Source organism: Mustela nivalis (assembly GCF_964662115.1).
Source record: "Mustela nivalis genome assembly, chromosome: 2".
In the NCBI taxonomy this organism is placed as follows: domain Eukaryota; kingdom Metazoa; phylum Chordata; class Mammalia; order Carnivora; family Mustelidae; genus Mustela; species Mustela nivalis.
The window spans coordinates 147,805,719-147,830,369 of record NC_139021.1 but is presented as its reverse complement, the minus strand read 5'-3'; the positions used below and the strand labels follow the sequence as shown (position 1 = coordinate 147,830,369).

The 24,651-nt window shown below is 35.3% G+C and overlaps 1 protein-coding gene across 4 annotated transcripts in view; it reads left to right on the top strand.

The window, feature by feature from the left end:
- The window catches only part of PARG (poly(ADP-ribose) glycohydrolase), a 123,963-nt gene that overhangs the window by 63,808 nt on the left and 35,504 nt on the right, over positions 1–24,651 (top strand). For all 4 annotated transcript variants that reach the window (XM_082718696.1, XM_082718693.1, XM_082718694.1 and 1 more), the window contains exons 10-13: positions 3,997–4,076; positions 8,020–8,080; positions 12,387–12,462; positions 18,361–18,508. In XM_082718696.1, coding sequence (XP_082574822.1) covers positions 3,997–4,076; positions 8,020–8,080; positions 12,387–12,462; positions 18,361–18,508 — 365 coding nt within the window. The remainder of the gene's footprint in view (positions 1–3,996; positions 4,077–8,019; positions 8,081–12,386; positions 12,463–18,360; positions 18,509–24,651) is intronic.

Here is a 24,651-nt window from a genome sequence, read left to right as displayed (position 1 = left end):
AAGTACCTAATTTGATGAGCCATTTGATAAACTGATTATGGAGCATTTTGTTGTGGTGGTGTTGTCTTTTTTGCCTAGTTGCTATTTATGATGATAGTTCTGGCAGTTGGGAGTTGTGTGTGTATGTGAGTGTAGTTAGCCTCAGAAGGGCTATGGCTAGCTAGTTGATTGAATAAGAAAAATGGTTAAGAGTATGTGGTGGGAGGTTGACGTCAATAAATTGAATAAGTCTTCCTGTTTTTATTTATTGTTGTGTTCTTCCAGCTCTGCTTAGTTATGTTAAATATCCCTGACCTTTTCCCCTGCTTGCCTTTCAGGGCCTAAACATTCATATAAAGGCTTCCAATGTGATTAGCATTGATGCTTCTGAGATTGCTTAGAAACTGATGGTCAGAGATTAATTGTGGGTTGCAGCAGTGGTCAGCCCAGGAGGCTTTTACATCTGCCTCTTCCCTGGATTGAAAGTGCTGTTGGGGCCATATGGCAGATTGCTTCACAGAAGAGCCAAGAATGACTTTGTGGCTAGGTTCCAGATTATCATTTGCATCTGTTTTAAAGTGGAGGTTACAGTGCTTTGAGTTTGATTTACTGTGTACTAATGGGATTAATCCTTAACTTGAAATCACATGAGGGTGTGTGTGTGTGCCTAGAATTCAATTCCAGTAATGTTACCAATATACTATTAAGGGAAAGATTTTATTAAACTATGATTTTCTTTATATGTAAGGAAAGAAAAACATCAGTTAATAAGTATCTGACCCTTGATTGACTTATTTCATTGAAAATAAAAAGTTTTGTTTAGAACAAAAGCGAGGTTTCCTGACTGGCTTTTTCTGTTTGCTTTTTAAAATACTCTATAATACTCAGTTAAATGCCAAAATGTCTTCTCATGCTCTCTCTCACTCATTCTCTCTCAAGTAGATAAATAAAATCTTTAAAAAAAGAAAGAAAGAAAGAAAGGAAGGAAGGAAGAAAGAAAGTAAAAGAAAAATTGTTGAGAGCACCTGGATGACTCAGTGGGTTAAAGCCTCTGCCTTCAGCTCAGGTCATGATCCAAGGGTCCTGGGATCAAGCCCTGCATCTGGCTCCCTGCTCAGCGGGAAGCCTGCTTCCCTCCCTCTCAGCATCCCCCCCCCCCCCCACCTCTCTGCCTACTTGTGATCTCTGTCAAATAAATAAATCTTTTTTAAAAAATTGCTGAGAATTTAAAATATTTCATGGTGCTTGGTTATTATAAGGTTTCATTCTCTGAGTCTCTATTTCTGGTTGACTTAAAATCTGTGTGCATTTCTATCCCTCTTCCTTCCCTCTCTCTCCAGCCCCATCTCTGTTAGTCTCTCTCTCTCTGCCTTGTCAGCCTCATCTTTTTTTTTTTTTTAAGATTTTATTTATTTATTTGACAGATATCACAAGTAGGCAGAGAGGTGGGGGCGGGGTGCAGAAGCAGGCTCCCTGTTGAGCAGAGAGCCCGATGTGGGGCTCGATCCCAGGACCCTGAGATCATGACCTAAACTGAAGGCAGAGGCTTAACCCACTGAGCCACCCAGGTGCCCCTCAGCCTCATCTTTTTGTCCCTGTCCTTTCTTGGAGCTCATTTCTAGGTCTCTTTGTCTTCTTCCTCCCCCTAGATACTGTCTCTCAGATATTATATCACTCTGGTGATATTCACTCATGTTGTTACCTGTGTTTTTATGTAGTTTTCACACCAGGATAATTGATTTCATTTGGGTGGCTCTGCATAATACTTTCAGACTTCACTCTTGTGGAATTTTAGACTTCATGCAAGGGTTTTAAACCTGCTTCATCTTCCCTGATTTTTTGGTTCCTTCTTTGTCTTTTATTCCTCCCACCTCACATGGCACTTCCTGCTCCATCAGGAACATGGGAAAGCATATTTGGTTACATAATGATTTGAAATTGGGCTTGGAGTGACAAATAAACAATACCTTGAGATTCTGCTTGACTTTGTACTGATAAGGTTAGAACCTACAAGATAAACAATGGGTGCTCATTTGTAGTAGGTGATAACAACTGCCCTATAATCTTCCAGGAAAGTCAATATTGCTAGGGTAATAAATCTACAGTCCTAAGAGGCTCTTAGGCTTACTAATTTGTCATCGTGGTTATGAAATATATGAACTTCAATGTGATTTTACAAACAACTGACCACAAATATGAGGCAGGGATGCTTTTTATTTTGGGGAGAATTATTTCTTAAGGATAACAACTACTTTTTTCCTTACTACACAGTAGTTCTGTGGAAGAGGAACTTTACTTGGATTATGTAGTATATCAGTTCATCTCTAAGAAAAGGTGATGGCTGCCTTTATATTCATACTGTTTCCCTCTACTAAGTAGTAAACCTAGAAAGGGATTTTGCAGTGGTTCCCAAGATACTCATTTAGTAAATCACATTTATTTGATACTGGATGTTTAATTAAACTACCAGGTGGCTTCTTCATTTTGACTATCATTTTGATTTAAATAAACTCTATCCTGGTTGACATATTACATAAGAAACCAAGCTAAAACCTGTGCTCTCAAAGATCCTTTCTTTCAGCAGGCAGTGGATTTTAAGAGTATTTGTAATAAACATTTTAGTAAAGTAAGTTCTTTTAAATGAGTAAAAATGACCATACAGGGTCTCATTTTTAAGAGGTGTGGGGCAGAGGGAGAGAGAGAATCTTAAGCAGACTCCATGCCCAGCACAGAGCCAACTCAGGGCTTTATGTCACAACCTGAGATCATGACCTGAGCTGAAATCAAGAGTCAGACACTTAACCAAGCAAGCCACCCAGACACCCCCATACAGGAACTCTTAAGCTGTTTTTAAAAATCAGTTCAATTTTATTTTATTTATTTTTTAAGTCCATTCAATTTTAAATTTGGTTAAAATACTTTTCTGACATTGGTATTCTTTTCAGGAAATAAGTATTCACATAAACTGTTTTCTCAGAAATTGACCCTAAATACAGAATTTCAGATCATTGAAAACAGGATCATTTGAAATCTACATTTCCTTCCCTTTCCCTAATTCATTTCAGTTGCTCAATAGGATTTTCTCATGAAATTAACGTTTCCCTCTCTGCATAGTTACATAAGCTTGCTTTTCTAATAATGAAAAATTGTACCCATTTCGTCACTTATTAAAGTGAACTTTTACTTGAAGGGTTTCTGGTTGTAAAGCCAGAGTATATAACTAGAGGCCGATAAATAATTCCTCATCATTTATAGCTGCAGAATCTCTTCATAATTTTTAAATGCCTTTGGAAAGCTAGATCTTATGCCTAAAGCATTCTTTTGTGTTTGAAATCCTTTAGCGAACTCCCTATTTAGGTCATATGCTTCCAAAGCCCTGCTTTTCTTTCCTGAGGATAAATTGCATTATGTTTTACCATTAACAATGCCACGTCATTTCAAAGAAGACTAAATTAAGTAGTGTAAGTCCAGGTTGCTGGAAACTAGATGAGTAGGCATTGTTTTGATTACTGTGCAGAGGGTATATCTGTTTAATTACCAAAGATTGGTGAGTCCCTAAATACTGTGTCATACCTGCTTGTCAGGGTCCTAACCACCCATTGCCATCCCTCCCCCAACAAAATTGTGGGGATTTTTTTTTTCATGTACCATTTTTGTTCATTGATTTAACTACCTAGTAATATTATGAATTATTAGTATTTGCCATTGGGAAAATGATTGAGCATTATCTCACTGGCCTAATTGACTTTGGGGGGCCAGATGGTGCCTTCTCCCTGGAGGAAGATAGATGGGAGAAATGTGGTTGCTAGAGAGTGCCATCTGACTCGAACAACTTTTAAGAAGCCTTGGTTCTAGTTGGTTTTAGTCTTCTCCAGATACCGTTGGAATCTGGTTTTCCAGTTCTCTGTCATTACAGGATTGCCTTCCTTTACTCGGTACTAATATATTTAGTTGTTTGTGAATCATTAAGGCATTTGAGATCACTCTTTTTTATTTTCTTTATTTGGTCTTTTTCAGGTTGTTTGAAGGACGTTCATCAAGGAAACCAGAGAAGCTTAAAACACTCTTCTGCTACTTTAGAAGAGTCACAGAGAAAAGTAAATTCCTTTCATTCTTAATACAGTTTTTATCACTGACGCAGATGGTTCAGATTAAGTGGCAGGTCAGAAATATTTTGTGTTCCAACTACACTTTCCTGCCCAAACCAAATAATTCAGTATTATAATCTAGATTTTATGCATGTTACATACATTAAATGCATACTATGAATACGTGTGAGTTTTATGTACTCTGAAGTTAGACCAGCAGAACATGATTTGATAGGTTTTCATGAATGAAAAACAGTAAATTAGTACTTTGAAAAGAAAGTATATTGACCAGGAAATACATTTTGGGTGTTCTTTACTTAAAGAGGCATTGATTATTAACAATTCATTTATTTACAGAGGACAACCTATGTGTTACCTTCCTACTCATCCCTCTCTTTTTTTTTCCTCATCCCTTCACACTTTGTAGAATTCTTATAAAACAGTGTTGTACTTAGTGTTTATATGTTTCTTTTTCTTTTGGACCTTAACCATCTTGTTTTCCAGAAACGAATCATAACCTGAGGCAGTGGTGATAAATGTCTAACCTGTACTGGAAGTTACTATTACTAGCTAATAATAGATCATTATTACTACTCTTACCCTAGGAGCTGGGTGACCACAGACAAGTTTCTTAACACCTCTAAAGTCTCAGTTTCCTTGTTGGTAGAATAAAAGAATAATGATCGGTTACCTCATAGGATAGTTCTAAAATATTAAGTGAGAAATTACGTGATTAATATATGTTAGCTATTACCAGCGGGTGGCCTTTCCTACAAATCAGTTATAAGGGAAACCAGAACATCTTAAAGTTTGCTTTTGTTAACTGGAGCAGATCAACTCTGTTCAACTGAAATGAGTTCTTTTCAGTTACGGTCATTCAGGTTGTCAGATTGTCTTAAAGCACATTTTTGACTAATTTTAAGGTCAATATTCTCATATTCTTCCTTTAGTATATAATTTCCCATTATAGTAGACTTTGCATTTTTTATTTTTGCAGGTATTGCTATTGAACATTTTTTAGAGTTTTGGAAAGGAATCAGTTTTCCAAATGTTGATATTTAAAAGATAAATCATGCTTCTTTGATGGAGGGTTATTTATTTCTTAGCTTATTTATTTCTAGTTTTGATCTCTATACTGAATGAAATAATAAAGGGAATGAAGGCTGATTTGGGTTTATGAGACATAAAGCCAAATTAGAATTTGTAATAATTTGTTAGAAAGATGAGTACATTTTTTGTTATTCTGAATTTGTTTTACTAAATAGAATGCATTCCATTATTATACCTAAGTAATTCAGAATTTATTTTTCTGTCCTTAGAGTCAAATCAAGTATGTCTTCTCTAAAAGCTAATTTGCCTAAGTTTTAGAATTTTATTTGCTTTGAGGGAAAATGCTAATTTTTTTTCAACTAGAAATTTATAAACCATCATAAGTATTAGGAATTAGGCTGAAAAAGAAAAATTATAATTAGACATTTATTTTCTGGCTTTTTCATTGTACATGGTAACTTAGTTTTTTGTGAAATATAGCAACACATGTTGTAAGTTTTTAGGATGTAAAGCTACAGGCTTAAGGAGGAAATACTTTGTGGAATAAAAGAGGTTTGCAAGTTAATGATCAATTTATATAGGAGGCCCGAAGTCTACTTAATAGAAACTATAGAAACCTATTTAAACAATATTTCATCAAATCTAGGATATTGTAGATGGTAAAAAGTGTCATTATGTTATGTACAACTAAGAAGGAAAAAATATTCAGGATGGGGAGTCATAGGATACCTCTTACAAAGCTGAGATACCAAGGATCTGTACCTTCAGTCTAAGGATAGATGAGAAATTAACTTGTGCAAAAAAGGGAAAACAAAGAAACTACCAGTGTCAACCATGGCACTGGCTAGAGAAGAAACAAAAGAACCTCCCCTGAGAATTTGAACCACAAGCCTCAAGTTTGGAGTCTGAAGTCATATTATCAGTGTGACCCACAAAAGCCTGCAATAGTGGATTTAATTCACACTGATCTCAGGTTTATGGTGCTCCCAGATGAGTGCAGAAGAAGATGCACATCTTCTCTGGAAAAATTCAACTTTAATCTAAACCAGTGGCAATGGCTAGATACCTTCTGTTGTGAAAGACATATCCCAGTTTTAGAAGTTAATGTGCCTTTTAGAATTGATAAAACGTAATTCCATCAAGACCAACTTTTCAGTGTTGTCAAATGTTTATTTTATTTATTTATTTATTTGACAGACAGAGATCACAAGTAGGCAGAGAGGCAGGCAGAGAAAGAAAGGAGGAAGCAGGCTCTCTGCTTAGCAGAGAGCCCGATGCAGGGCTCAATCCCAGGATCCTGAGATCATGACCTGAGCTGAAGGCAGAGGCTTTAGCCCACTGAGCCACCCAGGCGCCCCTCAAATGTTTATATTTTTAATGAGGATCTTGAAGTTGAAAGATTTTCAAGGGCCTTCTGAATTATTTTTAGTATAGTTTTAGATAAAGTACCTTATAGATGGAGTATTAAAAAATTGATTCATATGCAGTTTGTTTTATGCTTTTATTAAGGGAAATACTTGATTAACTAAAATAACCTATTCTATTGTAAAAGTTACCTTTTTATGGAAGAAAGGCGATAAGAATGCTAAGTATTTTTGTTTTAATTATACTGAAAGAGCCATGGTCTGCCTTTTTTCTGGCTTTGCTAGTGTTACTCATTTAGGAATTTCTTTTGGGACCTCTTAGTATATATGAAGGACATTTAATATTCTTACTTACCTGTTAAGTTACTGAATGATGATATTGACATTAATTTTTTATTAATGGAATTGTTTCTCTGGTGTTTGAATTGTTTGATCTTGTGTAAGTTTTAAATATATTATCTATTTGCCTTAGAGAAATTTCTTAAGGAAATCTTAAGCATATTTTATAACCCATATTAATAAAAGTCACCCGTTAATGTTCTACTCTAATTATTCCATATGATTTTTGTGTTATTACTGCTTGTGATTGAGAGTAGAGAAATGTGGAATCATCCAGAGGAATGAAATGGTTGTCAAGCTTTCATTGGGTCTCTGCCACCATTATCACTAATAGTTCCTGACATATCTCTCTTTGCTTAATAGCTTTTCTCTTTCTTGCTTGCATTTTTTTTTTTTTAACAGAAGAAAACAAAAGTGGCCTGGCCTTTTTAGTTTGTTCTTTGATTTGAATCAAATTACTTTTGGCCTACTGATTTATTTGTTGCCTTTGCCACTAGTTAGGAAAAAAAAATAAACCAAACAAAGAAGGATCACCTTCCTCTAAAATATATTGCATTTTGATCCCCTCATATCTATTCCTCCTTAAAAACTATGTCATCTTTCTTCTCTAACCTCTTAGAACCCAGTAATTCCTCCTTCCAGCTAAGATGCCTTGTAAGTAGAGCAATTGCATGTCATCTAAGCCCAGGATTTACCTTTGTCAACTCCGAAGGGCATGCCAACAATTTTCTTTTTTAATCACAGACATTTTATTTTATTGTAAAATGCATAAATGTTTATATATTCACCAATCTTTAGTTGAAAGTTTAAGACCTTTCTTTGAGGAGTCTACAGATTAAATTCAGTTTTGTCTTTGTTGTATAAGCTACACTCATTAATGCACCTTTTTTTCAATGACTTTTTACAAATGTATTCAGTTTAGAAAACTTTACCAGTAAGTACCATTGTGCTGTTTGTATAGTTTTGTGTTTTAATGGGGGCTTACTATTTTGCAGAAAGAGTTCCTACTATAAGAGTAATATTATTTTAAATCAGTCTTCTGTTGTATTTTAACACTAAGCTTGGTATTTTTCCCATTAGTTTTATAACCATTGTTAGGCCCAGTTTTTACTGAATGTATATAATCTTTGCAAAATCAAACTTCTTTTGGGTTTTGTTTTGTTTGGTTTTGTTTTTTCTTTTTTTTATTGCTTTTGTAGAACCTACTGGCTTGGTGACATTTACAAGACAGAGTCTTGAAGATTTTCCAGAGTGGGAAAGGTAATAATAATAAAAATAATCTGGGAATTTTAGAATTAGAAGGACTCTTTTACCGTAATAGGATTCTATTTTGCAGCTCCTGGAAAGATGGTTTCCCAGCCTCTTCACTGCACTAGTGCTAGGGAGTTTCCTATAAATGATCCATTGTTAGCTCTCATTGTTGGAAAGGTCATGCTGTCTGAATCAAAGTCTGTAAGCCTTTGATTTCTACTCTTTGCCTTATTTTTTTCTTCTGAAGCAAAGTCCTATTTAGTTTTGTGTGAAGGCACTAATATTAACTAAAACACCAATATTTATTTTTTTAAAAAGATTTTATTTATTGATTTGAGAGAGAAAGAGAGCAAGCACAAGCTGGGGGGAGCCACAGTCAGAGGGAGAGGGAGAAGCAGACTCCCTGCCCAGTGGGGAGCCCAATGTGGGTCTCCATCCAGGGACTCCGGGATCATGACCTGAGCTGAAGGCAGATGTTTAACTGACTGAGGCACCCATGCGCCCCTAGAACACCAATATTTGATATTCATCCTTACCCTATTCTTTTGGTTACTGTATTTGTATTTCATGGCTTTTCGTTTTGTAGGACAAGATCAGGGGAAATTTCTTTGTTAAAATAAAATGTAAATAGTAGTTACCTAGAATTTGTCTGAATGATAAGAACTTTGAAGTTTGGCTGTTCACATATACTATTGGCAGATTTTGTGGAGGTTGCCAATTTACTGGAGTTTTTTTTTTATTATTATTATTTACCTGCAAATAACAGAAGAATAACAACCAGTCTGAGTTTATTCAGATTTGTAAGTTCCTTTGTGCCCTGACTAGTTAATACATTTCCTAATCTAGATCAGATACCCAAAGCACTTAAAGAAGAGTAGATCAACTTTTTCATCATACATGAGGACATGATCAAACATACTAAATGTGTATTTTGCATATGCATTTGTCTTAACTCTCAGTTTCACTTTCTCATAATTTTTATCATAGTTTGTAATTGTTTCCTTTGGAATTCATGATGAAAGGGACTCACTTTTAAGGGAGTTAACTTGAGGAAGCACTTCTACTTAAGTGGCTTTCTTGTGGTGTTTCTTACTCATCAAAGATGTTTATTTGTGAGATGAAAGAAAAACAAACTTACTTTAGGAGGCTGACTGCATGGCTGAGATGATTATTAGTAGAGGGAAGTGGGTAAAAGATTAAATAAGGGGAAGATAAAAACAAAAAATTGAGCCAGAAGGAAAGAGAACATGTATAGCATTTTAGAGTCTTGGCATATTAGAGATGAAAGGGACCCCAGGAAATCATCTGGTCTAGCTGTCTACTAAAAATGTCAATCACCTCTATAATATCTGTGACATATGACAGACAGCTTCAGTGATGGGAAACGTACTGTCACCTCAGTGTATCCCAATGTTGGCTGCTCAAGTTATTATCTGATACTTGTATTCAGTAAGAAGCTCTGTACTCTAAAGAATCTCACTGTCCCTTCCATTCCTGGCTCTTCCTTCTGGAGGCACAATAAATAAATCCGATTTTCTTTAACATTCAGTCTTCTTCATGTATCATCATGCTTTCTAGACCCACGCCCACATCTAACAGTGCACACAGGCATATACTAAATTTACTCATTTCTTCTGTTTCACGTGTGATATAGATTCAAAACCCTTTATTTTTGTTCTTGATACACTCCAGGCCATTGGTCCCTCTAAAATATGGTATTTACAGCTGAAAGTAATAGTCTGCTCTTATTTGCCCAGACCAGAGTACAGATTGGTTTTCTTAGCATTTCTATTAGTATCTGATAGGAATTCAGATGTTTTGTTCATTTCACTTTGGTATAGATTTTATAGATCATGCCAAGGCCTTGTTTTTAATTCAGCTGCAGATCTCTGCTCTGCATCTGACATTAATTTGGCACTAATGTGAAAGGACATCCAGTTGTGCATTACTGTTTGGGAGAGAAGGGATAGATCAAAACGCTAAGATTGGCAAGACTGCTGTATCAGTGAGATAACGTTGTCCTAAGTAGGATCAAGATATTCCCCTTAACTTTCATAGGCACAATTTAACTTGATAACTTTTTTAACTTTTTTTTGTCTCATTGACCTCTTTTTGTTTTAGCTGCTTTGTAAGTAAGTTGGAGAATGTAATTAATCATTCTCCCAGACACCACAGAACCAGAAACATGTATTCATTTAGAGAGGGAGGATAAAGAAGAGAAGAGGATTGTTGGTGTTTCCAAGAGTAAGGGACTAAATAGGTGTCATGTGGTTAGAGGGTTTTTCGATTTCCAAGTTTCTGCCATGTTACAGTTAAACCAGTGATTATGAGTGAATACTTTATATGGCCTTAGGTAATCACAGAGAGTCACAATCATTTGTGTCTTTGATTGTGACGATATGAAAGATTTGCTGGGCCAAACAGGAAGGAAGTTGAAGGATGCTTTTTAAAAAGTATCTAGCAATTTCATAATTTTAGCGAGAATTGTACTATATTTTCACAGCTTCGGTTATGAAGAATAGTTGATGACAAGATTTCTGTTTTGAAGTCGTAACTGACAAATTAGAGATTTCTGGATCATGCTTCTTTGTCTTTTCAGTAGTATGCTTATGGGTGGTCTCCCTTAGCATAAAATGGCTAGGAAAGTAGGATCAAAAAATAAATAAAAAGGAAGTTAAAAAAAGATCACACTTGTGTCACTACTTTCTAGAAGAGATTTAGAAAGTAATTTTTCTAAAGGTATAGCATACTGGTTAAGAGTTTGGACTGTTAGGCTATCTGGCTTCATATCCTTGTTGCTTTGTTGCTTTCTAGCCTTGGGCAGATTACTTAAATGCATTCTGTGCCTGTAAAAAAAAAAACCAATAGGGTGGTTGTGAGGATTACATGAGTTAATGCAAACGGAGCTCTTAGAACCTATACTGAATTGCCTTCTGTTTAAGGCTGTCAATCTGTTGGACTAGAGCTTCCCCAGAAATGTATTTGGACTCATTGAAGTCAGGAAGAAAGTAAATCCCAGTAATAGTGCTTCTCCAGATAAATTATTTTTTAAGATATATAATTGTTTTAAAAAATACATAATTCCCCTCCAAAATGAATGCCACCCTTATATAAGTTAGGGATTTGGATCTCATCTGTTATATTCTATCTTAATTTATATTTTTTATTAAGTAATTGGGGAAAATCTATTACTTGAAAAATATCATCATCAAATACTATTAATAAAATGGAATTAGTTTTTTTAATAAAATGTAAGCTAGGTTAAACAGTGTAAGGAAGGAAAAAGGTTTTTCTTGACCCAGCTAGGGTCCCAGGCTGAGTCTGAAAATTAAAAGGGCAAAGATTAACAGGAGAAAAGCACACATTTATTTAATATAAGTTTTACATGTCACAAGAATCTTCTTAAGGAAATGAAGGCCCAAAGAAACAGACCCACATACTTTTATGCTAGGTTCAGTACAGAGTGGACATGTCTGAGGAATCTGACAGATTAAGAAGTATGAGGTAATTGTAGTTATCTACGGAAAACTTCACAAGGCCCATTTGTTGGAATTCTTGGCATCCCTTTTTCTTTGGATGAGGATATTTCTTTCCTCCAAATACAGGGTGGGCATCTTGCACATGAGGTTTTATTACATGTAGGAAGAACTGTGAGTGGGGGAAGAGATCATAGTGACCCTTCTGCTTCTGCCATTTTCTCAAACTTAATTCAGCTTAAAATATTTGATAGCCCATTGTGCCACATTTTGGGGTAGCATGTCAGTGACCTTGGTCAATGAAAGGGAAAGAAAATAATTATGACTTAAAGATACTGGTTTCATTCATCAATTTATTAATATAAAAATACCATAGATCGGATTTCTGTGCCCGTGTATTCATCAAAACACCCCCATCACATTCACTCACGTTTACCAAACTAGTGAAAATAGACCTCATCTCAATATCATATATGATTTATTGCCAAATTTCTTTAGTTTGCCAACTCTAGCAAAATAGTAAAATTGCATAGATCATAATTTATTTTACATTTTGAGAAGTTTTTCAGTTCTTAAAGTAGAGACACTGTTATTTTATAGGAGAAAAATGGGCTTCAAAACAGTATGTTATCCCATTTTAATTTAAATATGTATATTTAATATCTGAATAAGAAAAAGTTTGGGAGAATCTATATCAAAAATGTTAACCAGGCTTCTGTTTCTGGCTTTTAAGATTTGGAATAGTTTCAATATTTCTTCTCTAGTGTCATATATTTTCACATTTTTCCATAGTGAAATGCTTGTCATTAAAAGTAAAGAATTGTCTTTTTAAATTGTAGATGTGACAAACCCCTGACTCGATTGCATGTCACTTATGAAGGTACCATAGAAGGAAATGGCCAAGGCATGCTACAGGTAGGTGAATCACAATAGTATGTGTGTGTTTGGGACTTACTGTTGTCAAGCTTCTGACAGCAAAGGAAATATGAAAACCTGTTTATTTATCTCCTAAACTGATTTAATGCAAAGAAGCATGATAGCAGAATGGAGAAAAACGCCTAACAGATCATTTTGACAGCCTTGATAATACTATTATTTGCCAGTGTGCACTGTTTCTTAATGTGCACCTCTTTAAAAAGCCTTTGACAGAATATCTTAAGATCTGGACAACATCAGGCCTCTTAGTTCAGACATTGATGTAGATTGACAGTGGAGGAAGTTCCCAGAGTATGGTCTTGACAAGCCGTCACCAAGCAATTTTGTTCTTTTTTTTTTAAAGGTTTTGCTCTGCCCCAAATGATGACCAGCTTGAAATGTTTTTCTGCCACCAACCTTGTTTAGGTCTTAGGAGGCAGACATCTAAAACTGATTGATAAGAAAGTCCTCTCTCCGGATACCTGATAAAAGGACTTTCTTATCCTTATTTGGTGCTTACATTGGGTCAGAAGCTACATCAGTTTCCTGAGAATGGACTAACTTGTTTGAATAACTTAATGTGTACTATAAAATGACTCGACTCATTTGCATTTGGCTAGTTATGATGTATTTATGCTCTCAGTGCTTAATGAAACTGAGCTTCTTTTTAGAATGGCCTTTTAAAAGACATAACTAAAATCTTCAAAGGGGAAAACCATATTTTGTTTTAATCATTCTCTCCCAGTAATTTTTTTATATTATAAACAGAAATACTGTTAACATAAACAGATAACTGAATTAATATTTCTCTGGCACTTAAAAATTTTTAAATTTTGTATTTAATCCTTACTTTTTCTTAAACAGTAATTTTGAAATATGCTTAAAATTTGTTTCAAATGAATGTTACTTTTTTCCCGCATTTCCATCTTGATGATGTTCTTTTCTACATAAAAGTCTTAGATTTAACTAAGGGAGTCTTAATACACATGAAGTAAACAAAGCTACTGCTAGTTAGCACCACAGGAATGCTGACCTTTCATCAAAATACAATACAGCGAGGAATTATTTAGCAACATTCAAGGTTGAGATTCTTCCCACTTTTCTGGGATATATTGTAGATGAAATGTGAAACCTCAGTAGATTAAAAGAATACCATAAAGGCTTCTATTAATTATTCTTCCTACCCATGCCATGTATCCCCAGGAGATCGGGGAATATTGTATTGCAATATTACAAAGCTCCTTGTGTAGCATATAAATTACATTATGTTGAATGGCAACAACAACAAAATCTCTCTAAGGATTGTTATCATTTCTCCCTTTTCATCAAGTTATAATTCAGAAACTGAGTAATCTGAACAAGTAGTTTTAAAGTGAGTTGGAAAATAGCTAAAAATAAGCCCTCATATGCTTGTTTTCTGTACTGGAACAAGTTTCTCACCTGTAATAGAGAGCCTTTTATTACGAACTTTTTTAAGTAGTAGAAAGTTTGATTTTCTAAACGACTCCTGCATTCAGAGGCATATTGAGTTTAATATAATGTATTTATTTCTATGGATACCTTTCAAGTAATAAATCTTGGCCTTTTATTCAAAGAATGAATAAATATATGCACATTGAATGTATTTCATTTGTCATTACCAAGTTGTACATAGTTGGATAGAACTTATTTTTTAATTTTAGTTATGTACCTTGTTCCAGTAAAAATTAAGTTTTGCTGATTTCGAACCTTGTTTGTTTCTCATTTGTATTCACAGCTCTGCTATGCTTAGCTAGTCTCTTAATTTTCAAGTGCTGTCCATTTTAGGTTTTGGGTTTTTTTTTTAAGATTTTATTTATTTATTTGACAGAGAGAGATCACAAGTAGGCAGAGAGGCAGGCAGAGAGAGAGGAGGAAGCAGGCTTCCCTCCGAGCAGAGAGTCCGATGTGGGGCTCGATCCCAGGACCCTGGAATCATGACCTGAGCGAAGGCAGAGGCTTTGACCCACTGAGCCACCCAGGCGCCCATGTCCATTTTAGTTTTTTGGTCTCTCATTCCTTCACTTTCTTCCTCATTGACCTGTTTGAGGCCCTCGTAAGTGCTTATCTAAACTATTCAGTAGTCACCTAACCAGCCTCTCTGCTTTTAATTTTACTCCTTTCCAATTCATTCTTTAAATTCTAGCCTGAATTATCTTTCTAAAACCCAGTCCAGTTGTAACTTTTTTTCCCAGAATTTTTCTAAGAATCTTCAAAGTTAAGTAAAATTTTTCTTGACTCCAGAATACCTCATCAGCAACTGTAGTCCTTCACATACTCTACATTGCAGACAGACATCCATAATCTGCTCTGTACAGTTGTTTTTTTCCCATGTCCTTATGCAGTTATTCCCTCTCCCTGAATGTCAGCCAAGTCTGGTTTGAATGCCATGTCCCTATGCTCCAGTTTTAGTTAATTGTATTATTTGGGAAGGATTTAATACATTCTAGTAGGTTCTTTAATAATCATCATATTCTGCTTATGTGCTGGGATCTCATCTAGATTACAGATGCTTTGAAGTCAGGGCTCATGTCATACGCATCTTTGTATCACATGGTTCCCAGCACAATATTTAGTTGATCTTTGTTGAACATTTTAAGCCATAAATCACCCAATGTATACCTTATACATTGTAAGCAACTAATTCTAATCAATGGACTAGTTCAGTCAAAATTTTTTTTCTATATAAGGCAAAGAATTAATCTTTTTTTATTGTTGATTTAGTATGTCAGAGTATAAAATATATATGGCTTTCTGTGATAACTCGTTTCCAGAACTTGTCCAGTCATTTTTCAGTGTTTTCAAGTTCTTCTCTAATGAAAGATTATTTTACCTTCTATTAATTTCTCTTTTCACATATATTTTTATATATCAAAAGATTCATATTCTTGTTTTGCTCTTTTATAAAACAGACTTCAAACTACCATGTAGTATCAGAATTGCTTTAGAGAACACAAACAATGTTAAGAAATCTTATATTTGACAATAGTCTCAAGGTTATGTAAAATAATAGAAAAAATATATATTGGTCTCTACCCCTCGTTCTTTGCAGGGAGCTCCTAAAACCCTAGTAATATCCTAACTGATAAGAGCACTAAGAACATCTTTTGTCCGGGGCACCTGGGTGGCTCAGTGGGTTAAAGCCTCTGCTTTCGGCTCAGGTCATTGATTCTAGGGTCCTGGGATCGAACCCCGCATCGGGCCCTCTGCTCAGTGGGGAGCCTGCTTCCTCCTCCTCTCTCTCTCTGCCTGCCTCTCTAACTACTTGTGATCTTTGTCTTTCAAATAAATAATTAAAAAAAAAAACAAACATCTTTTGTCTTTGACCCTGATTCCTGAAACAGAGCTCCTAAGTCCCTTGGAATTTCCTTGGTGATAGGGGTGTCTTTTGTTATAATGAGGTGATTCTTGGTGAGCTCATGGATAGCTTCAGGATGGGAGCAGGTCACCAAAAACATTTAAGCCATGATTAGAGGTTTGGAACTTTCTACCCCACCCCCATCTTCTGGGAAAGGGAGAGGGACTGGAAACTGAGTTAATGATTGATCATGCCTAAGTGATGAAGCTTCCACAAAACTCCCCAAAAGTACAGGATTCAAAGAGCTTCCAGGTTGGTGAACATGTGGAAGTACTAGGAAAGTTCCTTGTCCAGAAAGTCAAGAGTCCTATGCCTCTTCCCACTTACAATGCCATATGTATCACTTCATTTGTGTATTCATCTATATCCTTTATTATATCCTTTTTAGTAAATCAGTAAACATAAGTAAGTATTATCCTGAGTTCTTTGAGCTGCTATATCAAACCACAGGAGCATGTCATGGGAACCCCAATTTATAGCTAGTCAACTAGAAGTTTAATTGACAATGGGGGATTTGCAGTTGATGTCTGAAGTGGGGCAGTATTGGTGGGACTTAATCCTTAGCCTTGTGGTATGTGATGTGAACTTCTGGTAGATGATGTTAGAACTGAATTGAATTATAGGACACCTCTCTGGTGTTTCAGAATTTCTTGATGTGTGGAAACCCATACATCTGGTGACAGAAGTGTTATGAGTGTGGTAGTAGTATAAGAGGAAAGGAGAGACACAGGAGTATTTTTTTCTATATAGTATATAAGCCTTTCTTACATTACTTACTAAATTCTTTTTGCATGTGTATAGCTATGTGTGTACACAAGATATTGTGTATCTGTGTAATCTTAGGTCCTTGAATAGAATAAGGCAAAGCTGGAAACCATTTCTTACATGTTGCTCCATAGAGCTTAGCCTGGTGTTGCACACATTGGAGTGCTTAGTAAATTTAAGACAAACAGTGCTGAATTTGCTTTCTCTTGAGGATTGTGTAATTCATTTTTATTAATAGGAGCTTGGGGATCCCATTATAGTAATAGTACTCCACAGAAGGCCTATGCATAATTTTTAACTAAATTAGTAATTTAGGTAAATTAGTAATTTAGTAAATTAGTAATTACTATTAGAAATAGTAATTTAGGGCGCCTGGGTGGCTCAGTGGGTTAAGCCACTGCCTTCGGCTCAGGTCATGATCTCAGGGTCCTGGGATCGAGTCCCGCATCGGGCTCTCTGCTCAGCAGGGAGCCTGCTTCCTCCCCTCTCTTTCTCTCTGCCTGCCTCTCTGCCTACTTGTGATCTCTCTCTGTCAAATAAATAAATAAAATCTTAAAAAAAAAAAAAGAAATAGTAATTTAGTTGAATCTTTAGGTTTTTTTTAAAAGTTTTTTAAAATTCCAGTTAGTTAACATACAGTGTAATATAACTTACAGGAGTACAATTTAGTGATTCAGCACTTAATTACAATACCCAGTGCATATCACAAGTGTACTCCTTAATCTCTTACCACCTATTTAATCTGTTCCCCCTCCTCACCTCCCCTCTGGTAACCATCAGTTTATGCTCTGTAGTTTCTTGGTTTGTGTCTTTCTTGTGCCCCCCCCCACCCCATGATCATTTGTTTTGTTTCTTAAATTCCACATGAGTGAAATCATATGGTATGGGTCTTTTTAGGACTGATTTATTTCACTTAGCATAATACTCTCTAGCTCCATCTGCATTGTTGCAAATGGCAAGATTTCGTTCTTTTTTATGGCTAAGTACTATTCCAGTTTGTTTATTTCTACACACACACATATACACACACACACACTCACTCTTCTCTATGCATTAATCAGTTGATGGACATTTGGCTCTAAACATGTACTCTCATGTTTATAGCAGCATTATCAACACTAGCCAAATTATGAATCTTTGTTGTTAAACTAGGTTTTCTGTTTTCATTTTTTTCTTTAGCTATATTAAAAGAATAGTTTGTAATTTTACACAGTTTGGGATTTGCAGCTGAATTTAGGATGAAATTTTCATCTCTTTATTCTTTCATAGAAGAAAAAGATTGCCCAAAAAAGGACAGTTATTAAGTTTCTCAGTTCTTTAGGACAAATGTTTGATTGCCATATTATGTAAGAAAGAAATAATTATATGAAAGTCATAAGAAACCATAAATGGAAATTGAATAGTGAATGGTGTGGAAATGATCTTGAAACCTTTCCAAATAAAGTTTCCCTTGATCTGTGGTCCTTGGAGTACATAAAAGGTTTGTAAACACCAGTCTATATAATTACGTTGAGGCTTTTGCCTAAAAGCTCCATTTTTCTGGTTCCTTCTATGGTTTTGGAATCCAAAGGAAGAAGCAAAGATACTAACTGCAGTGAGATGGAAAGAGTAAAGTAAACCACAACCTGTTCTCCTTGGGAAGATTACTAATTTGGGGATTGATTTACATGGGAAATGAAAGGAAGAGGGAGAATACTTCTTTATCATATATGTAGGTATTTGGATCATCATTTAACATGCCATATTTTACCAAATAGGTGGATTTTGCAAACCGTTTTGTTGGAGGTGGTGTAACCGGTGCAGGACTTGTGCAAGAAGAAATCCGCTTTTTAATCAACCCCGAGTTAATTGTCTCACGGCTCTTCACTGAGGTGCTGGATCACAATGAATGTCTTATCATTACAGGTTAGTTTTGGGAAGTCTATATGATAGAGTAGTTTTCTTCAACTATGAGTATCTATCATGAAGGCTAGAGGCCACCCAGATATTGCTATTCTCTATCATGGGCATTGGTCTCAGTATTTTTATTGATTAATTTATTCCTGGTTTTTTGAAATTGTTATAGTTATATTTGCCTGATCTTGAGTAAGACATTTTATTCCCACCTTTTCTTTCTTGGCATCTTTATCTAAGGAACAAGGGTAAAATATATTTATTTACCCTTCAGTTTGAAATTTTATGATATAATGCCTTAAAAAGAGGATTGTGGTATGTCTTTGAGCATGTATTCTATTACTGTTCTTCCATTATGTTTCCATAGTGCTTTGTTATACTTCAATATGAAGACCTATATAAATTTAAAAAATACAGTTACAGTAGTCAGAATTAGTGAAACAGAGAGCTTTTATAGAAGAGAAATTAATCAGTAACCTAATATTAACCCAATTTGTAATCCTAAGAGGAAAAGTGTGATGCTCTGAGTGGCTTTTCTTGATTTAAGTTAATTGGGAGGAGGAGAGAGGGAAATATAGTCAAATTTATACTTCAAGTCTATTGAGATTTAAATTTTTTATTTAAGTTTTTTTTAGCTTAAGATACTACTATGTCGCTGTATTTTCTTGTGAATGAGCTACCAAAAAAACTAATGATTAATTTAGAGTCTTTAAGAAATTCTTAATCAGCCACCATAGGTGAGTTAAGCCTTCTTTTCAAGTACCTAAAAGAACATTCCCACATATGAGTCATAATTGGTCATTTGCAGCTGATACCTTTTTCTTTCTGCAAAAGAGGATTTCTTATTTTCTTTTTGAATCTGTTGCTGCTTTGAGATTAGTGTAGGAAATTAAACACTCACCTAGGTTGGAGAATTTGGTTAATTGTTATTCTGAGAGATTACAGTGAGAGAAAAACCATCCCCTATGAGTTGAATCAAATTTATACTTAACTACTTTACCTCTAAAGAGGCACATGCCAGAACTAAGACTCTGAGATCTAAACTTGAAGCCACTGTCATTGCTTCAGATATATTTGCAGGTAACCTTCAGGAAAGTATCTAAATTTTGTTCCTTATATTTTACTTTTAAGATTTATTCATTGTCTTTGAACAGTTTGATTATGATGTGTTTAGGATCTCTTTGATTTTTATCCTATTTAGAGTTTATTGAGTGGCTTAAATGTTTAGATAAATTTGGGATATTTTTGACCACTGTTTCTTTAAATATTCATTCTGTTCCTTTTTTCGTCTTCTGGGAACTCCATTGTGCATATGTTGGTACACTTGATGATGTCCTATTGATCTCTGAAGATCTGTTCATTTTTCTTCATTCTCTGTTATTTCTCTACCTCAGACAGGACAGTCTTCATTGACCAGTCTTCAAGTTTACAGGTTCTTTTTTCTGCTGGCTGTAATCTGTTTTTGAATTCCTCCAATGAGATTTTTTATTTCCGTTACTGTACTTTTCAACTCCAGAATTTCTGTTTGGTGGTTCTTCTTCTTCTTCTTTAAAGATTTTATTTATTTATTTGAGAGAGAAAGAGAGAGCACGTGCATATGGACGCACAAGTCGGGGGAGGGGCAGAGGGAGAAACACTCTCTGCTGAGCAGGTAGCCCATGATGCAGGGCTCAGTCCCAGGACCCTGAAACCATAACCTGAGCAGAAGGCAGGTGCTTAACTGACTGAGCCACCCAAGTGCCCCTGGTTCTTCTTCTTCTTCTTCTTCTTCTTCTTTTTTTTTTTTTAAATAATTTCTCCTTTTTGAGTTTCTCTATTTGTTTTTTTTTTTTTAAAGATTTTATTTATTCATTTGACAGAGAGAGATCACAAGTAGGCAGAGAGGCAGGCAGAGAGAGAGAGAGGAGGAAGCAGGCTCCCTGCATAGCAGAGAGCCCGATGCGGTACTCGATCCCAGGACCCTGAGACCATGACCTGAGCCGAAGGCAGTGGCTTAACCCACTGAGCCACCCAGGCACCCCGTGTTTCTCTATTTGTGAGACATTATTTGCATACTTTAGTTCTTTAGATATAATTTCCTTTAGTTCTTTAAAGATATTTAATATAGCTAATATAATGTCTTTATTTAGTAAGTCTAATATCTGGGCTTCTCAGGTATAGTTACAGTTGACTACTTTTTTTTTCCTGAGTAGTTACCTTACTTTCTCTTTTCTTTGCATATCTCAATTTTTTGTTGAAAATTTGACATTTTAATAATGTAGCAACTCTCAGAATCAGATTTTCCCCTTCCCCCAGGGTTTCTTTTTGTTGCTGTTTGCTCTTGTTATTTAGTGACTTTCCTAAACTAATTCTGTAAAGTCTATATTCTTTCTCATGTATGTCCATTAAAATCTCTGCTTAGTTATGTTAGTGGTTAGCTAATGGTTGGATTAAGATTGCCTTCAATGCTTAGAAACAATAATTCCATCTTTTCTGAAGGGCTGTGTATACACACTGGGGCTCATCTTTAACACTCTACCAGGCCATTGGCATTTGCTTTCTGCTTGCACTTGGCACTTCATTTCTTGCTTGTACAGAGCCTCAAGGTTAGAGTAGTGAGCTTAGGACATTCTCAGGTCTTTCGTAAGCATGTACACAGCCGTAGTCATACATGTAGACTTCTGGATTCCTGGGGATACTAAGAATTTTTTAAAGCCCTTTATAGATATCTCATTTGTCAGCTTTTCCTTTGAAACTTATTGGTTAGTCTATTATTTGCCCCAACTGATGTCTACTGCCTCAGATAGCCATACTGTTAAGCAATTGCAAGTAATTGTTTTCAGCAAAAGCCATGGGGATTAGGCTTTTTACACTGGTGAAGCTCCAAGTCAGGTCAAATAAAGACAGGCTTACCAGTGAGGTCTTCCAGGGAGCCATCAGAAAGGTCAGCTGATGACAGTTTTCTGAGAATGGGGCTTTGAAAGAGCTGCATGACCCTGTTCATGATTTTTACTATGATTATAAACTATTTTTTTTTATTATTATTATAGAATAAAGTGTCAAGAGAGAAAATCTCAAAAAGATAGGTCAAAGAAGTAAATAAAAGTATAAGCCTGCCATTCACAGACCAAACTATTGGTTTTTAAGGCTACTCTAGAGCTCAGGAGAATGGATTGAGAATAAGGAGAACTAAAATGTCACAAAGCTCATTGTTTTTACCAAAATTCAGCCAATTTTTCTTATATAAACCCTCCTCAGACTGCTGCAAGCCTTTGGTTAATTCCCCCGGTTCAGGAAAAATTGATTCTTAAAATTTTGCCAGTGTTCTCATTGCTTTTATGGAAGAGAAAATTTTCAGAGGTTTTTATTTAATGATTTTTGCTGATGCATCCTTACCTTTGGTAAGTGCTTGTTGGAGGAAAAAAGAAAGGCCTTCAACAAGTTATTCCACATTTTTGGAATATCTTCTGTCATAATATCTCTGTGATTCTGCTCTTTTGGGGACATAAAACAAATTGTTAATTTTCTAAGTTTATGTAGGAAATTAAGAATGGAATCTCAGCAAAGAAATTTCCTCTTGGATAGAGCCAAAACTATTTGAAGTCAATAACTTAAATATTTCATCTAAAATTCTGAGGTTGTGATCCGTATTGTGCCAAAATGTAAAGATCAAACCCTTCTGTTTTCAGTGTTGTCTCAACTCACTTATTGGTTACCTGTCTGTAATTATTATTTATTATGTGTACAGAGAGGAAGAATGCAGCTGGAAGATGTTAGGGGAAAAGGAAGTGCAAGGGATTGCAGAATAAAAAACTTAAATTGTCATAAATCCATTGTTGGGCCAATAGGTACTTTGAATATGAGTCTTACAATGTTTTAGAGAGCTCTGAAGGTCTGGAATGTGGCTCTCTCTAGCATTTGGGTATTATCAAGTAATGCTTTAAAAGATTTTTGATTTTTAGCAGCTAAGCTCTCTTTGAACTAAAGACTCAGAACAGAGTATTTCAGCAGTTTTAAAGATGAGTTTACATCCTTACAATAAAAAAGTTGGTAGAATGCTGGACACTTAAACTCAAAGCTAATTTGTTTCATTTGCTTTATTTCTTCTTTACTAGGAAAATAGTAGATCTCTTATCATCTCCCATTAGTGTCACTGTAAATAAAAGATGTAATTTTTCTCAGAATAGTAAAAGGAAAACATTAGAATTTTTTTGTTTTTTTAAAGATAACTTGTCCCCAGTCTAAAAAAAAAAAGATCATCACTCTGGAGTTATATCTGTTCTCTGCTTTACCTATAGCTATTGCAAAATGAACGGAAAATTGCAAATCCATGATTCACCTTCACATCTATAATTACTTCAGGCTAGGGACATCCGGGGTGACTTTTAACTCAGCATTTTCCCCCACATCCACTTAACTCTATTATAGTGCCTTCTAATTAATATCTGTGATGTGATGTTCCCTTAATGGAAAAGGCCATTTCATCATCTATTTGATGCTGGATTTCTGCCATCTCCCTTCTTAGGAGACTCTTAACCATGCACTGCAATCTATCTGCCTGATCAATTCCATTCCTTCAATGATTCATCCAGGCTCAGTGAGCTAATGGCTGTGACGGTGCTGCCTGAATCTGTAGAATAGTTTGAGAAATTAGAAATAAATTAAATTTATCATCATTGTGGGGCATCTGGTTGGTATCAGACTTTGAAATGAATATGAAACAGGTCATGAAACAGGCAAATACTTTTATCCAGATAGTGTTATCCCTCTCTTTGTTGTGATCCTCCCTGGAGGCAGCCTTGAGTTAAAACCTTTCAGTAAATATAGATAGAAAGAAACTCCAATCTTACCTACCCCTCCCCCCCTTTTTCTTTTTTTAAAATATTTTATTTATTTATTTGACAGAGAGAGAGATCACAAGTAGGCAGAGCAGCAGAGAGAGGGGAAGCAGGCTTCTTGCTGAGGAGAGAGCCCGATGTAGGGCTCGATCCCAGGACCTTGAAATCATGACGTGAGCTGAAGGCAGAGGCTGAATGCACTGAGCCACCCAGGCCCTTTTTATATTTTCTCATGTTCTTCTATATCATCATTCAGATAGCTTTAATACCAAAGGGTGGTACCGTGGTTTTAGGAGTTTGTTTCAGTGAGTTGAGTACGTAAAGCTGATGCCTAGACATGAAACTTACTGAGCAGAATGTTAGTACTTTTACCATAAAACCTGCCCTCTAGTGAATCAAATCATCCCAGACATCACACATCATTATATCTTTTGTGAATGTCAGTAGATCTGATAGAAAGTAGAAAGGTGAACAGACACTGTACTTACAGTATTGATGCTTTTTATAGAGCAACAGTAGAAGCCCCTGACTTCAAAAACAACCCATTGCCCACTAAATGATACCAGCTCACTGGGAAATCCAAATTCATTTGGAGTTTAGCTTTTTTTACATCATGGCAATGGAAGTCAAAAGTGTTCTATCTCCTGAGTAATCATTGCTGTATGAATGTTACTAATAAAAGCAGAGTAGGTGGCTTTGCTTTTATATAAACCTTATTTCCAAGGGTACACCCCTTGGTACATAGCTTTTATTACTCTCCAAATATTTTTTCCTCAGTTCATCATAAACTTTCATTACTAATAAGAGAAAAATAAGAACATTTCTTATTGCTGCATCTAAAAACATCTAAAAACTCATTAATCTGTCACAAACTTATGCAAAGATTTTAATGGGTTCCTTCTAGCTTTTTCCTTAAGTAAAGATTTGTCTTTGAGCATGAAGTCTAAATAGCTTATACCTACAGAAAGCTATCACAAAGGTCATTCAATCTTCTGTCTCTTGTTTGCTACTATCACTATTAACCTTTGTATTTTCATCTTAGTTTATCAAATATATTTGAATTTAAAAAAAAGGGTATCTGTTTTTCAGAATAGACATAATTGTTGGCATAATTTTGAAAGGTGTCTACTCTGAAAACCCAGGATTTAATTTGTTTAGAACAAAATCATCTGTATATGCATCTTTAATTTCCCATACCTAAAAGAAATTAACCTCATTTCTTTTAGGAAAGAAAGGTTTTCATCCTAATCTAAAATCGATATATGATAATTGATATTTTGTATTTTCCAGCTACTTTCTTTTGAAAAGACAAGTATTTGTTTTCATAGTTAAGAGATC